The 18,459-nt window shown below is 34.8% G+C and overlaps 1 protein-coding gene across 1 annotated transcript in view; it reads left to right on the forward strand.

Moving 5' to 3' along the window:
* HSD17B12 (hydroxysteroid 17-beta dehydrogenase 12) overlaps positions 1-18,459 on the forward strand; it is a 139,583-nt gene that overhangs the window by 48,927 nt on the left and 72,197 nt on the right. The window contains exon 3 of the mRNA XM_072969830.1: positions 2,080-2,155. Coding sequence (XP_072825931.1) covers positions 2,080-2,155 — 76 coding nt within the window. The remainder of the gene's footprint in view (positions 1-2,079; positions 2,156-18,459) is intronic.

Below are 18,459 nucleotides of genomic sequence, written 5' to 3' on the forward strand. Positions count from 1 at the left end.
TGATTGTGATGAAGAACCTCGCAGATTCATTGAATCTCTCAAGTGTCTTATCAAAAGTATTAAGAAAAAATCCTTTGTTTTCCTAGCTTTTTATTTTGAATATGAAAACTACAGAAAAGTTGCAAGAAGAATACAATGAACACCCATATACCCTTTACCTGGATTTACCAAATTATTAATATTTTGTCAAATTTAACTTTATCATTATAATTATAACTTGGCTGGACCATTTGTGAGTTACAGCGTAACAATTCACTCTTAAATATTCCTGTGTGAATCTCCTGAGAACTAGAACATTCACCCCTATAACCACAGTACAGTGGTCACACACACAGGGAGTTTAACTTGACACAATAATACCACATAATATACAGCCCATAAGCAAGTTTCCCAATTGTCCAATAACATCTTTTATAGAGCCCCTTTTTTTGTTTCAAGATCCTTTTAAGGATTATATGTTGCATTTAGATATCACGTCTCTAAACTGGAAGAGTTCCCTAGCCTCCTTTTTTAGTTTTTTTCCTTTTTTCTTTTATAACTGGCATTTTTGAAAAATCCAGGCCAGTTGTTTTGTAGATTTCTCACCTTGGATTTGTCTGTTTCCTCATAATTAGATTCAGGTTAAACATTTTTTTTTAGCAGGAATGCTACGCAAGTGATACTGTATCCCTTTGAGTTTACCTTATCAGGAGACACAAGAGGTCTATTTGTTCTTTTATTGATTACATTAAGATAAATCATTTATTAATATGCTGTCCACCATAATTCTCCTTATGAAAGTACATTTTCCCCTTTGTGATTAATAAGAAATCTGTGGGGTGGTACTTTGAGACCTATGAATATCTCATTTCCCAACAATCTTCCACCCATATCTGTTGATGATTTTTTGCCTGAATTAGTTATTACCATGGTGGTTAAAAGTGGTGATTTTTAAAAAAATGATATCTTTCCTTCTACATCTATATTAGATGATGTTTTTCTATAAATAAGAGCTTTTCCTTGTTCTTACTCCCCCATTAATTTTAAAAAAAATTATCAGTCTGTATTCATGGGTATTTTAGTGGTTTTATAGAAGATTAATTTAGCAAATTACTACCAATCCTAGTTATTTTTATAAAAAATGGTCTTCCATATCTTCTCATTTGCAGTGCTACCCATTACTTAATAAAAGTTGACTTTGGGTATTAAGGCTGGAAAATTAGTTTACTAAATTACGCAGTTTGTAGCACCTAATTTATTCTCACTTATATACTGTCTGGAAGAGTTCACTAAAAAGTTTTGTGTATATCAGTGTTTTTTTTTTTTTCTTCTGCCTCTATATTTATGGTGTGTCTGGATTGGAAACCACATTTCTGTAAATTTTGTTCATTCTGTGCAGCATTTACTGAGCACTGGGAAAGTACATAGAAGGTACTCCTCAGGACGTTACTTATTAATTCTTCCAGTTAACTATCTCAGTTTGCCTTTGTTGTCCGTAAAGTATAACGTTTAATTAAACATTTTAAAATTGATTCTATTTTTAGGAATTCCTAACATTTTAACTGTGATTTTCTTTGCCAGTCCTCTAGTCTTCCCGTATCTAGTCTGAAACAAAAACTTTTTAAAAGCTAATTTGTAAAGAAGATAGATATTTATGATTTAAAAAACCAAAACAGTATATAGATAGGTACAAAATAAAAAGTAAAATTTCTCCTTCTTCTAAAACCCTTTGACATTTGTCTTCTAGCTTGTTTTAGAAAGATAACCCTTTGGGGAATCCTTTTGTAACGTCTTCATTTTGGTGTTCCTGTTCACTATGCTTGGGTTTGTTTCTTTTTTTTTCTTTATTTTTATTTTATTTTGGGGGGAGGTATTTAGGTTTATTTATTTTTTAAATGGAGGTATTGAGGATTGAACCCAGGACCTCATGCATGCTAAGCACATGTCTACCACTGAGCTATACCCTCCCCACGATTTGTTTCTTAATTTGGGTTATCAATATGATCAGGTTATCTTAAAATGAGACTGTATCTGATTTACATTTTAAAGTGAAATGCACTGGTATGATTCAGCTATCCGGCGTCTCTTTTATTGTTTCAGTTAGCAAAGCGTGGCATGAAGATTGTCCTTATCAGCAGATCGCAGGACAAACTGAACCAGGTTTCCAGTGAAATAAGTAAGTTCTCACATCACCTTTGCCTCCCCTTAAGATCACAAAAGGAATACAGCTAATCTAAACTTAACATTTTCAAGCAGGTATCTCACACTGACATATTTATTTCCAGTTCAGAAAGCTTCTTTTTCATGCTCTTAATGGGATGTTTTAAAGATGGATCATCAATTTTTTTCAAATTCATGTAGGACTATTGTAATTTGCCTAAAATGTCTTTTATTGACTCATTTAAGTTCTTTTGTCAGGAGTCAAATTCTCTGATTATTTCATCATGTTCTCTTTAAACATCTGAATTCCTTTTCCATTGCTTCTTTTAAATATTCTTGAATTGTTTTACTCTTTGACTTCATTGCCTTTAAATGTACATCGTATATGATAGAGGAAAATGTAAAAGGTAGCATATATACATGTGACAGGGAAACTATTTTGAACTTTCTTCGTACACAGCTATGCTTGAGACCTGAATTACAAGGTGGCAAAAAGTCTTTCAACTGACATCTAATTAACCAAGCAGATGGATAAGCCAGTGCTGTCCAGTTCTTTGGTAAAACAGACTGACTGAAGTTCCTAGCATGCTGGCTATTTGTGGCCAGTAGGCTTCTCCACATGGTGCTTGTGTACATTTATTTGTACAAGTTAAATGGTTTACTTACGAAAAGTCAGTTGTGTTTGTTTCTGAACTTACTTATGCTGGGTACATTTGTTATTGAATATTCTGTAAACATGCAAAATTAGTATAAAAAGAGGAGTACAAAAAAAAGTTGAATGCTCTGAAAAAATTTGAGAAAAGCGAGTTCTTTTCGAAGTTGCCAATTTCTAAAAGACAATTAGGGGTGAACAAGAAAAATGCAGAATATTGGAACAAACTATAAAAAGTCAGAAGAAGTTTGTTTCGATTATTTCGTAAGTGTTGAAGTTCTTGCCACATTTTAAGAGACCTGAAACTGCCATCATAAATAATGCATTATGGATGTGGTTTAGGTAAGAAAGAGTGGAATTCCAGACAACAAATCTAAACACAGATAAGGGCTTGGCTCTACAGAGAGGATTGGTGAATGAATGACACTTATTCATGGTTTAAATTAAAATAAAATGGTTTTGATGTGTATTTATCATTTTCTAGGATTCCTTGCTTTTACTGACTTTTCTAAGTAGCCAGCTAACAAACTGCTCTAATAGTTTCAGCTAAGAGAGGATTTCCTGTGTTTTCCTATGTTTTTCTATGATTTTTTTTCACAGCTTTATTGAGATAAAATTGACATAGAACATTATGTAAACTTAATATGCGCAACATACTGTAGTTTATTATTAACATTACCACCTACTTCTAACATTTGTATAGTACGTTATTCTTTATCCCCTCACATGTACTATCCTCTTTGATCCTTCATCCTTGTGTTATCATTTCTACTCAGACCACAGCTGGTTGTACTGGACAGATTACACAAGATGTACTTCATCTTTACCGCATCTTTATAGATTCCTAATATTAAGTGTATTAAATATTTTTGTTAACCCAGTTGAGAGCACAGATCTTTACAAAGGTGAGCATGTGGTATATGGATATGCAATAAATCTTTGACTAAGGATTTCAACTTTCAAGGTTTCAGCTAGGAAACCCTGAAGGTCCAAGGCATTAAAGTATCTTGCAGGTTTGCTAAGGTATGAATTTGAATTAAGCTGTGACACGGATGAGCCCAAGGTTGTTCCTTAGGTGTAGGTGAATTTAACGTACTTTATGGATCTTAGTATGGTTCTTTCTTAGTTGCTTGTAGTCACGTGTATAATAATTCTTACGGTGATAAAAATGTTGTGTGTGTAAAACTGATGTTAATGAAAGCACTTACTAGTTGCTAGACGCAAAGGTTCATAGGCAGAAAATAGAAGCTTTTGATGAAGTGGAACGTTGACGTTTGAAATGCTATGCTGTGAATGACTCCACCATCTATTCGATGCGGAAACAAGAAAAGCTACCTCGTGACACTCACAGCAAGTGCTCAAACCTGTACAAAAATTACCCAATGAGTCAGAAGATATGCTTTAATGATATTTGAGAATTTGGTTAACTTGTGATATGAGGTGACACATGACTGTGGGCAGAAATGTGATTCTGGAGAAAGACAGGATCCTGTTCAAACATTTTTCATGAAGGAACAGATGGCAAAGGCACTGAATTGACCTTTATTATGAGGGAAGTTTTTTGTTTTTTTTCTGTTGTTGAAAATTTTGAAAAATGTTTTTCTGGGCATAATAAAAATTTAATGGAAGAGGTGATATCAGCAGACCCATTATGCCATGGGTTGTCCATTTTAAGCTGAAGAAATAAATATACAGAGGAGATTTATAAGTTTGTACAAGTTTTTAATTCAGATGGAAATTATCTTTGGGAGGATAATGTTTTCATGAACATAACTATTCCAGAAGGAGGAAGGACCAGCATTTAATGTCAACGAAGACAGACTAACTCTGTTTATGCCTTCAGCATGACTTTATTGACTGCTGTGAACCAGTGTCCTGATGGAACTTAAATGCAAATGGAGGAGGCAGAGAAAGCAAATAGTTTTTTTGAAAAACAAACAAACAAAATAAACAAAGCAGGAAAAGACACATCAATTAAATAATTACAGTTTGTAGTAAGTACATGAAGGAAACAAATAAGGGGCCAGAGAGAGACAACGGAGAGGTTCCTATGTTGAAGCAACATGGCGGATTTTACGACTGGCAGTGTGTTAAAGGGCCAGACTAATGACTTCTTGTCCATATGATGGACAAGCTGGAGCCTTAGTGAATGGAGCATCTGCTGGGCCCTCTTGAGGGTGTAGTGGTAGAGGGATTGTGTGTGTGCAAGTTGCAATGATAAGTTAACTCCAGCATTTCTGTTTCCTTTCGCCTTTGGGTACCTGACTCTACATTATGCCATGGGAAGTTGTGGCCTCCCAGTCTTATTAAATGTGGGCTATCATGGAGTCCAAGTTTCAATCCACCAACCAAGTTAACTCTTAGAGCCCCTTCTAGCTGTATAAGCTGACCATTAAATCCTAAATCTCTAGTAAGTGACTCATGAAGAATACTGTCCCAACTGGTGTTATACTTTGTTTCACTTATCCTAATACTCTTAGAATCTATTCTCACACAGACTTTTCCAGATTTCTACCAATATAAATTAGCAAAATGTTACAATTATTTTGTACATAGGTTGTTACTTCCTGGATCAGACTTTGTTCTTGTTCCCCAGAGAATGCCAGTATCCAGCCCTGTTATGGGTGGTGGTTAGGGATGGTCCAGCGAGGTCTGGAAAAAAAGAATTCCTTTGCAAGAATATTACCCTTATATTAAAGGTTATTAAAGGATTTTCAAGCCAGGGAAAGCTTACCTCTTCATACAGAGGAGAGCAGGCTGTTTCTATTTCCACTGGCGAGGGAGGCCCAGAGTAGCATGGGGTCTCAAGAATCTTAGCTTCAGCAGAGTCCACCCAGATATCCCCATCCCTAGTTTCAGGGTCTCACTCTTTCTCACTCAGTTTTCCTTTCATCCATGAAACGTGGTGAGTCTGTGAAATTCAACTTACATTGTAACTCTGCGACTGGCACAGTTAAATCTGATGTTAGCTGGGCGAGCTCTGTGGCTAGAAGACATCAAAATTTTTATTGGGGTTGCCATATAAGGTCCTGATAAATGTGAGATTGAGAGCTTAAAGACCTGAGCTTATCATTTCCTTTCAGTAAGAGCTCCAGTGCATTCAGAAGAAGCTACATACCACAGTGCTTTTTTTTTTTTAAATTGAAGTATAGTTGATGTATAATATTATGTAAGTTACAGGTATACAATATTGTGACTTAAAATTTTTGAAGGTTATACTCCATTCATAGTTACTATAAAATATTGGCTATACTTCCTGTATTGTGAAATATATCCTTGTAGCTTATTTTATACATAATATTTTGTACCTCTTAATCCCCTAACCCAGTATTGCCCCTGCCCCCTTCCATCTCCCCACTGGTTACCTCTAGTATATTCTCTATATCTGTGAGTCTGCTTCTTTTTTGCTATATTCACTAGTTTATTGTATTTTTAGATTCCACATATAACTGGTACACATTATTTGTTGTTCTCTATCTGTCTTATTTCACTTAGCATAGTACCTTCCAAATCCATGCATGTTGTTGCAAATGGCAAAAATTTTTTTCATGGCTGAGTAGCATTCCACTGTATATATATATACCTCATCTTCATCTGTTGATGGATACTTCGGTTGCTTTCGTATCCTGGCTACTGTAAATAATGCTGCTATGAACACTGGGGTGCATGTATCTTTTTGAATTAATATTTTTGTTTTTTTGGATATATACCCAGGAGTGGAATTGCTGGGTCATATGGTAGCTCTAGTTTTAGTTTTTTGAGAACCCTCTGTACTGTTTTCCGCAGTGGCTGTACCAATATACATTCTCACCAACAGTGTAGGAGGATTGGAGGAAAGGTCCCTTTTCTCCACATTCTCACCAACATTTGTTTGTTTGTTTGTTTTTATGATAACCATTCTGACAGGTGTGAGGTGCCATCTCATTGTGGTTTTGATTTGCATTTCCAGTCTTTGTATTCATCATTTCTTCCAAACTCAAATGTAGCAGCTGCTTGGTCCCTTAAGACACTTCTTCAGTTGATACTTTGCTGTAATACCAACCATCATTAATTTGATTAATGGTGATGCCACTGCATCCAATCAAACCAATATAGGAAGTCTTCTGAGGTCTATATTTTCGGCTTCCATTCCTGATACCAATTTCTGTATCAGTCAGAGTTCAGTTGGGAAACAGAAGTCAAGCAAGTTAATTTAACTAGGCTAACTTGTCTCTCCTAGTCCAGCTCTTAACCTCACTCGGGTAGGTTAAACTCATCCATCTTTCTTCCCTATCTCATTGAAACAAGAAAAAGGGGAAGGAGGAGATTGAAAAGGAAACTAAGTGCCAACTGAAGAAAAACAGAGGACCTCTTCTGGGTTGCTCTCACCTTCTAACTCTTTACTGTCAATATGTACACTTGGGGATTCTATGCGTTGAGAACTAATTCCTTGTGGCTGTGGAGGACAGTCTACTCATCAAAGTTCTTCAGAAAAAAATTTTTTTTAAAGATTATATACAGTTTAGTAGGGAACTGAATGTTTCACCAACAACAGTTAAGTGCTTTCTCAAGATTGACTGCTTCGATGAAATTATAGTTCTTTTTAAGGATACCTGTCACCCGTTGAATTAAGACAAGCTGAAAGTCATCACACATATGATAAGCTTATTTTAGTATCATTGTTAGCCAGGATTATTAATATATTAAGTATTTTTTGTCGACTTTGATTTGTCAAAGAATATAAAAATAATTTTTGGACTCTGAGGTGAGTTTTTACTTGAAATAAAGCACAATACAAAGGAGACTGGTTTTCAGAACAACCTGTTAGTTCACAGAATATAGAGATGGGATATTTATAGTTCTTATTATGTGGCAATTGATAATTCTGATTGCATACCGTTTAATCAGCTTTTATTTTACACATCTCTGTCTTTGATTAAAAAAACCAATTATGATGTTTTTCTTTTTGTAACTTACGTCAGGGTGAAAACCTTGAGAATGGCTCTGTAATTCCTTGGTTTTATCTCTTGAAATGCAAAGCTTCTAGAAATGTAAATCTTACTGGTTTATAGTCAACAGAGGAATAGGTTAAGATGAAAATTATCAGTTTCACTTTTTCAGTCCTTACCTATTATCTGTGCAGTTAAGATATGGGTTTGACCAAACACGTTTGTTCCATGGTTTTCTGATGCACTGGTATTGTTAATAGGTGCTTTGTTATATTTGGCTTATTTCATCTCCATAAGGACAATGAGGCATTATTGAACACATAAAGATCTTTTTGTTTTATGTTTAATAAAACTAGAACCACATGGTAGGATTAGGACTTCATGCAGGCCCTAGAGTCATATTTTTTTAATCACTTCTTCAGTACCAGAGATATTTTTATTGCCCTTAGAGTTCACCTTTTTTTAAGGTCAGAAACCATTAGGAACCAAAAAACCATCCAGTTTGCCTCTACTGATTTTGCCTATAGTACCTATGATTGTAGAGGTATCCTCTTACTCCAAGCTCCCCAGATTCCTCAGTGTTACTGGCTTTCTAGAGAGTGACATTCTGTGCTGCCTGTCAGCCTGAGACTCCACACATCCTAGAGCAGGTACCAGATTAGTTTCCTGGGAGGTCTTTGAACCATTGTTTCCCCAGATGGGGGTGTAATCTTCGTTTCTTACTAGTGGGCTTGTCATGCCTAATTAAGTGAGATTTGCCGTTAAATGAAACATTTCTGGCATAGTCATAGTTGCACATTTGTTTTATCTAATTATATTTTGGTAGGGAGAAGGATAGGTTCTTACTGAGCCTATGCAATTAATTACATTGCCATGTAAAGTAAAAGGACTCAGTAAAGACGTGTATAATATTTGACCATTGTTCTGATTAATTTCACGGGCAAGGTCAGTCAATGTGTGTTGTATTTTCTATATGGCCCATCTTTAAATCAACGCAACAATTTACTAGTTTATGTTCCAGTTACTACTGCTGCCTAACAAGCCACTCCAGACTTATTAGTGTGAAGTAATAACCATTTTCAATGCTCACAAATTCTGCTAGACAGGAATTTTGCCAAGACTTGGAGGGACAGTTCTTTTGCTCCTCACTGCATTCCTGAGGTCACTCAGTGATACTCAGTAGGTGGATTGTCGGGTCTGGAAGATCTGAGAAATTAATTCTTGTTCCATTGGATCTTGGTTCAGCAGCATGGTTTTACCAAGTGTCTGATTTTTGAAGAAAAGGACCTTGAAAATACAGACTCAGTTTCCTGGTACAGTCTGTCTGACAGTTTGTGCCTGGTGGCGTGTTGGGTTTCACTGGGCAGGAATCCTGACCCAGGAGTCAGTAACAGTCAAGAGTACTGAGACAGGCCTTCACTGAGGCTTTGTTCAATTTTCTCACCTCCAGCTTATGGTTGGGCCTTTTGGTGTGTTTGAAGGAAAAGTAGAAACCACCTGTAGATAAGACTGATGGTGTCTCGTTAATTTATTACAGTAATTAACAGTATCAGACTGGAATCCCCTATTGGGGTATAATACAGAGCTAATGAATGAATTAGTCAATAATTATCTTGAGGGCATGAGTCTTATGATGGACACTAAAGGCATTGAGTAATAAATCTCCAGGGACTATTATAAAGTGTGTTTTAAACCTGCCACCAATTAGCAGGAGTATTTAATACTTAGAAACATAATCTTGGAGGTCTTTTCTTCTTTTGCAGTATTGTGGCAGTCTTTGTACAGGATCATGAGTTTGTCTTGTCCACCTGAAAGGTATACCAGTGTTGGACCATATTCATTATTAGTTGCACCATAGGTCTCCGTATCTTGGGCTTGATGAACAAGGCAGCTCCCGTAATAGAGATGAGCTAATTAAAGAAATGGAGAATACAGGACATATTGCGTTCTTCCTAATATCCTCCCTGCTCTGAGGGCTACCTAGTGGCTATCTGGGGAATACCAGAGACAGTTTGGGTGTAAAATATATCTTAACAATTTTATTATTTTTAAGTTGAGGCCCAGGTTTTATGAAGGTAGTGTCATAAAGAATTGCCAGGAGTCTAGTACAGAAAAATACAAGCATAAGTCATAGGTGGTTCTTAAGACAAGAAATGATTCCATGACAGTAATTAAAATAAAGCATATTTGCAGGAAACAGTAATTATGATGAAACCTAGCTTTTTCAGAAACAAGAAACTTTTGTTTAAAAATACTACAAGGGCATGACAAAAGTCAACACAAAATCTCCAAAAGTGAACAGGCTGTTAGGAAATGAAAGTGTTCTGGGGAGATAAGAACCTTTGCTGGCCAGTGTGGGTACTGAAGGCACAAAATAAATTTTTTTATAGTTTTCTTGTTAAGAGAAGACTATCTATATCAAAGATCAAGTTTCTTCTCAACAACTGGTTTCAAATTGTCTAATTCATAAACTTTCTTTGTAGATTTTAAAATATCTTATACACCCACTTATACATATATTAGGTGACAAGTTAACACTTTCACCTGGAACTTAAAATGTACTAACTCTGTATTTGGTTATTATAAGATGATACACAGACCACATTGAATTTGCTATCCTAATTGTAGTTTTCTTTAAGGATTTCCGTCTTTAGAAAATGGCCAGGTAACCAAAGATTCCTCATTATTTAACTCATTATGATATTAGTGTAATATCTTAAGACCATTAAGAATTCTTTGCAATGATGCTGCAGAGTGATACAATTAGTATCGATACCAAGTCTGTAAGAGAGATGACATTTCTAAGTTTTACACAGAAGACAGGACGAGTGGTTAAGATCAAATGATCTGCAGCATTATCTGTGATTTAGAAGAGCTAATGACCCTTTTATAAAGACATAAGTGTTTATAATTTTAAATAATAGTTTGTGGAAGCAGTGATAATATATCTAACTGGTACATAAACCCAGTAGAAAATTTAAAAGTTCAAAGAATGAAATGTTACTGTGGCATAATATTTTGTACTATGATATGATCAGAAAGAAGACATACTTATTTTAAAAATTAAAATGATTGAACCAGTTCTAATTTAGCCAAGGATTTACTTTGATTAGAAGTTTATGTATGTTGGATTCTTACCAATTATTAAAAATATTTCAAAAGTTTGTATTTGTGCAATTTTATTTATTTTTTGTATTTTCTTTGTTCTTTAATTTCCTTTTTTTATTGAAGTATAGTCAGTTACAGTGTGTCAATTTTTAGTGTACAGTCGTGCAGTTTTAAATAACTATTAGTTGATAGCCAAATGTCTGACTTTGACTTTTTAAACTATTACTGCTTGAGCAGATCATTTCTTTGTGGATGATTTTTCTGAAATCCTCAGCACGTTTAAAGCGTTAGAAGTTTTGTGCTTGTTTGGTAATTTCTGAGTTTTCTCAAGTTACAGTGAGCAGTTACTATTCTCTATGAGCCAGTCAGAACAGAGACTTTAAAATTTAAAACAAAGGTGCTTGATAGTATTGTTCTTTGTGCTGAAATCGCCTTTGTCCAGCTTTCTTTTGATTAGTGTTAGCATGGTATATCTTTTTCTATCTTTGTTGTTAGTCTCTATGTACTTTATATATAAAGTGGGTTTCTTGTAGACAGCATAGATCTGGTCTTGCTTTTTATCCAGTTTGACTTTTGCCATTTAATTGGTATACTTAAGACGATTTATGTTTAATATGATTGGGTTGAAAGTTAACCAATTTACTCTTTGATTTCTATTTGTTCCATTTGTTTGTTTGCCCCCCCCCCCTTTTGTGTGTGCCTGCTTTTGGGTTAAAATTATGGTTTTTATTATTCTGTATCATTTTCTTCCTTGGCTTATTGGCTGTACATCTTCTTTTGTTTGTTTTTAGTGATTGCTTTTGATCTTGCAGTGTGCGTCTTTAACATGTCACAGTGTACTACTTCATCTTTAACATGTGAACTGACAACAGTATACTTCCATTCCATACATTCTATTTCTCTATATGTTATGGGCTGTATAACATAGTACTTTTGCCTTAGTCAACTATGTTTTAAAGAGAATTAAATTTATTTCTTAAGTCTTCTATATTTACACACATGTTACCATTTCTGATGCTCTTCATTCCTTTGTGTAAATAAAGATTTCAATCAGGACTTTTTTTTCCCCTGTCTGAAAGATGTCCTTTAACATCTCTTGTAGTGCTGGTCTGCTGGTGACAAATTCTTTTTGTATATCTGAAAAAAACCCTTTGTTTTTGAAATATATTTTCTCTGGGTATAAAATTTTAGGTTGACAGGTTTTTTTTTTCCCTTCTTCTTCCAGTACAGTATCTATTTTGCTTCAGTGTCTCTGGCTTGCAGTGTTTCTGAAAAGAAGTCTGCTCTCATTCTTATCTTTTTATTACTGTGTGTAATGTTTTTTTCTTTTTTTCTTCTCTGGTTGTTTTAAAGATTTTTCTCTTTATCGCTGGTTTTAAGTATTTTGAGTATTTTGTCCCTTAGTGTAGTTTTTTTTTTTATGTTTCTCCTTGGAGTTTGTGGAGCTTAAATTTATGTGTTTATAATGATCATATTTGGAAAAATTTTGGCCATTAGTTCATCAAATATTTTTTTCTATCCCTCACCCTTTTCCTGGGATTCCAGTTAGACATATATCAAACTTATTGAAGTTGTTCCTCAACTACTGATATTGTGCTCCTTCCTTCCTTCCTTCTTTCCTTCCTCCCTCCCTCCCTTCCTCCAATCTCTTTTTGTTCTGTGTTTCATTTTGGATGGGGGTGTCTATTGGTGTGCCTTCACGTTCACTAACCTTTTCTTCTGCAGTGTCTAATCTGCTGTTAACCCTGTTGGTGTAATTTTCTTAACGAGACATTGTATTTTTTCTCTCTATAAAAATTTAATCTTTTTTAAATATCTTCCTTACCCCTTTTTAAAATGTTCACCCTCTACTTTCTTGAACATATAGAGTATAGCATGTTTCTCTCTCTCTTTAACCCTTAACAACATTGATTTGAACTGCATGGGTCCACTTATACAAATTTTTTAAAAATGTATACTGCAGTATTACATGATCTACAGATGCAGAACCACAGATATGGAGTGCTGCCTGTAAAGTTATATGTGGATTTTCAGCCTTGCAGGGGGTGCTTCTGACGTCCAAGTTGTTCAAAGGTCAACTGTATATGTATATTATCTGTCTTTATGTCTGTCTTTCATGTTCTTGTTTCCACTTTCTGTCTTTACTGTCTGCTAATTCTTTGGGCTCTATCTTCCCCAAATGTTCAAGTCTGTTTCCTTAACTCAGGGTACTGCTGGTCTCTGTTTGAGTTCTTCTCTCTTCATCCTAGTCTAACTGGGCAATAAGCTAGGGCATCCATAGGGGTCACCTTATTTATTTCCCTTCTCTTAGCTATTGCTCTCCTGAACTGTCTCTTGTCCAACGTCTGAAAAACCATTGTTTCATGTATTTTGTCCATTTTTTTTTTAGCTCAAAGTGATAGAGTAAATCTGGTTTCTGCTACACCATCATGGCTGTAAGCAGAAGACTATCTGCTCCTTTTTTTTTTTTTTAAAGCATTGTAGATTTCCTGATAAACATAATCATCTTTGCACACATAACTATAAATGTTTGGTCTGCATAAGTCTCTAAAGAGAGAAAAGGACTGAGTTTTCCTGTAAATGTTTGCATGGGGCCTGGCATACATAATTAAGGGGGAGGTACCCACTTAGGCAAGACTGTTGTTGTGACTGAAGAGTGGTTATGAAACCTCATGGTGGTCTTCGTGTTGCACAGAAATGTACTTGTGACATTTAGCTGATGTTCCAATTTTGGCACAAGTGATTTTCTAAACTAACGTGGGATCCTGTTGTAAAGCTGCCCAACTGAACAATTTCACCAAATGTAGCTTATTTCAACTTCATTACTGCTTGTTACCAATCGTTTACTCAGATAGAGAACAACATCTGTAATATGGGTGGATGTTTTGTTAGCAATGCAGCATACCTACCAATTAGCAGGCCCAGCCAAATTAGCATGTGTTGCTCTGCATCTCCAATTAAGGCAGCTGCTTGAATGTTGCTATTCTACAGCTGGCATTAGGCATGCGGGAAGGTACTGCACCATGGCCAGACACTAGCTATACCTCTTAATTAAAATGTTTGCTTATGTTTGTATGGTTTCTTTAAAACAGCAAGTGGTCTTTCCAGTTGGATTATTGATGGTTCAGTGAGTTTTGTATAAAATTCTTTTTTTGGTTGGGGAAATGTGGGACCGAGGTGTTCTGAAATGGCTCCCATTTAAATAGATGATTGGTGTTTCTCCTCCCTCTTTTAAATTTTTAGTTGTTGTTTTAAGTGGATAATTGTAATTTGGGGTACAGCCTTCAGCTTGAATAAAAGAATTTGTAGAAAGTCCCATTCCTTGAAACATTAGTAACGTTCAGTGGTATTATATAGGGATTGCTTCCTTTTTCATCACAAAGAGAAAGTATTTTTGAAAGTTTTATGGAAAAGATTTACCTTGTCTTGATTTTTCCATCAAGTGAAGTTGTATGTTTTATCAGTTATCCATTGTTTTAATAATCTCTTTATACCATTACTTATTAAATGCATAATTTATATTATATGCTAATCTGTAAAATAATTGCAGATCAACAAATTTAAGTGACCTGGTGCTATATCTAATACTAGAATCAAAGAGAAGATGAGTCCATTAAAACGCACAGGAGATTTCATAAATTTTGTGTTTTATTCCTTTGCTATTAAAAAACAATAGGATTATACTTGTACTTCAGTACAAAAAACAAACAATAGAATTAATGTTTAATGACAGCAGGCTACTTACTAGTAATGGAAAGAATACTGATATAGAGCTAGATTTTATTGTGCTTGCATTCTGTTTAATGCTGTAGAGATGTATAAAATCTAAACTGTAGTCATTCTTCAATAACTGATTAAAATATTAAGCCACAAATGTAAGTATATTTACTTTTGTGGAATACATAGAATCATGTTTAGGCATGTGTAGTTTGAAAAACGTACTCCACACTATTTTAAAAGGGCATCTCTGTTTAGGAGCTACTGATGGATTAAAAACTCTCATTTTATAAACATGGAAACTAAGTCTGAGAAACCAAGACATACCAAGTTAATGGCAGAGGTGTACAGAGTTCAGATCTTTGGCTTCTTGTGTTGTGTTCTCCATTATCCCCATACTCTTACATATACTTTGAATATTGTAACTGGGTAACTAAATGATAACTTTGGGGGAGGCGCATTCCAAAAATGTAGTGTCAGAATTACTAAGCAACAAGAGAATAAAGAACTGAGCAACTAAATTTGCATTATGACTGTTTTTGAATGCAGCTGCCTATTACAGGTATTATCATTGGATCATTTGAAGGGTATGTGAGCATTTTGATTAAATGGATGTATTTTTTTTCTTTGTTAAAGACACAGCCATGTCCAACTATATATTTAAAGAGTTTGAATTAGTAAAATCCTAACATAACTAAATAAACTGTTATTTATACTAAAACAAATCCAAATGGTCTGTTAACCCTAGGCCCAACATTCCTATACGACTGCAATCAGCTGGAATTGTGACCCACTTACCCTCTTGGTGGGGACTGTCCTGTCAAGTGTGACCCAGCCTCTCCTCATTCACACAGTGTGTATATACTTTTATCAGGCCCTGTTCACACACTTGAGAAATGTGCTTGGCCCCGGAGGACATTTGAGTTTGCAGCCTCTATTATCCTTTACAGCCTTTCTAAGCAGCACAGCTAGGGAGAAATTCTGTTTCATTTGCAAGGTATTGTAGAACATTTGCAAGACACATAGAACACTTGTATCACTTGTGCCTTATTTTTCAATGCGATATACTTCTAGTATAGTATAGGTACACTTTATAAATATTCTCCATTAATTTGCTTTTGTCTTGTAACAGAAACATACCTATAAATGTTAATACTGAAAACAATATAAACCTAGGATGTAGAAACTGTAAAAATGCTCATGTACAGGTGAATGATCACAAAGTTGAGGGAATCACATGCTCCCTCCCAGTTACTGCCTCTCCTTTCCTCCCCTGAAGTAACCACTGTCTTAGTTTCCAATATTATTGTTTAATTTTGACTTCTTTGGACTTTATATACATTGCATAATACAGTATGTATTTTTTGAGTTTCATCTTCAGCTCAGCATTATGTTTGTGAGCTTTATCTATATTTTTACGTATGGCTATAGTTCGTTTATTTTCATCACTTTATGAATATACCAAAAGTTAGCTTTCTGTTCCATTGCTGATGGACATTTGGATTGTTCTTGACTATTATTATCAGTAATGTTACCGTAGACAATCCCATGCATGTCTTTTGGAGCACAAGGACATGCATTTCTGTTGGATCTGTACTGTGAGTGGACTCACATTCTTTTCTTTTTTTTAATTCTTATTTTTTTATTAAAGTGTAGTTGACTTACAATGTCAGTTTCATGTGTACAGCAAAGCAATTCAGTTACTGATATGAATACATATATGTATTTTTTTCAGATTCTTTTCCATTACAGCTCATTATAAGAAATTGAATATAGCTCCCTGTGCTATACAGTAGGTCCTCATTGTTCATCTATTTTATATATAATAATGTGTAGCTATTAATCCCAAACTCCTAATCTGTCCTTTCCTCCCCTTCCCCCCGGTAACCACAGTTTGTTTTCTGTATCCATGAAACTCACATTCTTGAGACATACTGATATCCTCTTTGCCAAACATAAAGCATTGCTATTTCTTTCAGGGTCTTTGGTCAAGAAATATCAGATACATTTCTTAAGATTATATTGCAAATACAGCAGCAGACTCGGCACCTATGACCTTAATTACTTCTGTGCCTTGCCACCTTAAAAACAGACCAAAACAAAAAGTATCTAATGAGACTGCAAAGTACATCTTTATTTTTATGTCTTACCTTTTGGTAATTTCTATGAACTTTAAACCTATATATATGTTTACTTACATACCTATGTATGTTCGTTCTTTCTGACAACTAGATAGTGCTGAGAAGCTTCTGAATAAAACACTTTGCTAAATGAGGAAAAAAAATGTTACATTTTGAAAGTTGAACATCTAACATTTTTACTGAACTGCTTTAAAATTTTTAAAACTTACAAAAACTTTATAAATTGGTTCACCTGGCAGTTTGCCTTCAGTCGGCAAGGCTCCAAGTGGTCAGAAGTTACAATGAAGAGACTTAAATTACGTTTTAAAGATCATGTTAATGATGATGGAGCATAACATGGGGCAAATTACTGCATTAAGTGGAAAATAAAGAGTTGTAAGCTCCCCCCCTGCTTCCCACTCCTGTATTCTCTTAAAAGTTCATTCTTAAAAATGTTACAGAACTGATATATGTTCTCATATAAGTTCACATGTACCATCCTAATCAAGTCATGAATTAAAATACTTTTTATTTTTTGGCGTTGCCTTCTTTCCATCACTCTTTCACACACATGGCTAAAACGTTACTAATTGTATTTTTTCTTGGCATAGTTACAAGGTGATTTCTGCAAGAAGGGCAGTTATTTAAATCATCATTTTACACAGCAACATCGCCTCGGGGAATTTTATACAATGCAGCTGCTTTTGGTAGATGAGGGAAATCAGGTATTGCTGCATAGACCTTTAGGAATATTGATATATTTTAAAAAGCAAATAAAATAGCCTATGTATTGGCTTGTGATCCTGTATGAATGGAGAATAAATCCGTAGGCATGGTTACTTTTTCTTAAAGAGAACAGAGCATCATGGGAATGTGGGCTATTTGTACTCTTCTTGGTGAATGGATTTTAAATGGTCAGATTCTCAGGAATGATTTAGGGGGAAAGAACATATTTTCAAGCTATTTTGAAGATGTTTAGAACAATTAAGTAACATTTTATGGAGAAATTTTTATCTTACTAGATTATCTTACTAAAAATATTTTGTAGTTTATTTATCTATTTTAAAAAATAGACTTTAGAGCAGTTTTAGTTTCACAGCAAAACCGAGCAGAAGGTAGAGATTTTGCATGTACACACAGCCTTCCCTACTATCAAAATCCTGTACCAGAGTGGTACAGTTGTTACAATTGATGAGCCTGTGTGTTAATACAACATTATAACCCAGAATCCATAGTGTAATATATGTTTTTCATACTCTTGGAAGGAACAAATTTAAATTTCAAGGTTTTATTGTCATATATTGCTTACAAAATGTTTCTCTTAGATTCTTTGGCTTACCCTCCTTTGGCTTTTAAAACAAATGGCACAGAAAGTAAATTTTCTGTTTTTCGTTATTTGATTTTTTTCGTTTAACATTTAATGTTTTCTAAAAATATATTTTCCTATATGCCCGTCTTTTCTATTCCTGTATTATATGCTGGGCATGGGCTGAAAGGGATCAGTTTAGGTCCCAGGTCAGAAATGCATATGCTTATAGAGACGAGGCAGGTAATGAAAATGAATCAAGTGAGCTAGAACAAGACAAGAGTGTTGAAATCTGGAAACCAGAAAGCTCTTGCCCCAAGTAAAGATGTTGGCTCTTGCCAGTTGTTACTGTGAGCAAACCTGAGGGTCCCATGTTTTCCAGTTATTTTAAAAGGAAACCAAGATGTCTTACATAAAACTTAGCAGTTTTACATCAGCTTAGCTCTAATTGGTTTCCTCAAAATGACCAGTTAGACTTCCTAAAAATTG

Source organism: Vicugna pacos, chromosome 10, assembly GCF_048564905.1.
Source record: "Vicugna pacos chromosome 10, VicPac4, whole genome shotgun sequence".
NCBI classification, from domain to species: domain Eukaryota; kingdom Metazoa; phylum Chordata; class Mammalia; order Artiodactyla; family Camelidae; genus Vicugna; species Vicugna pacos.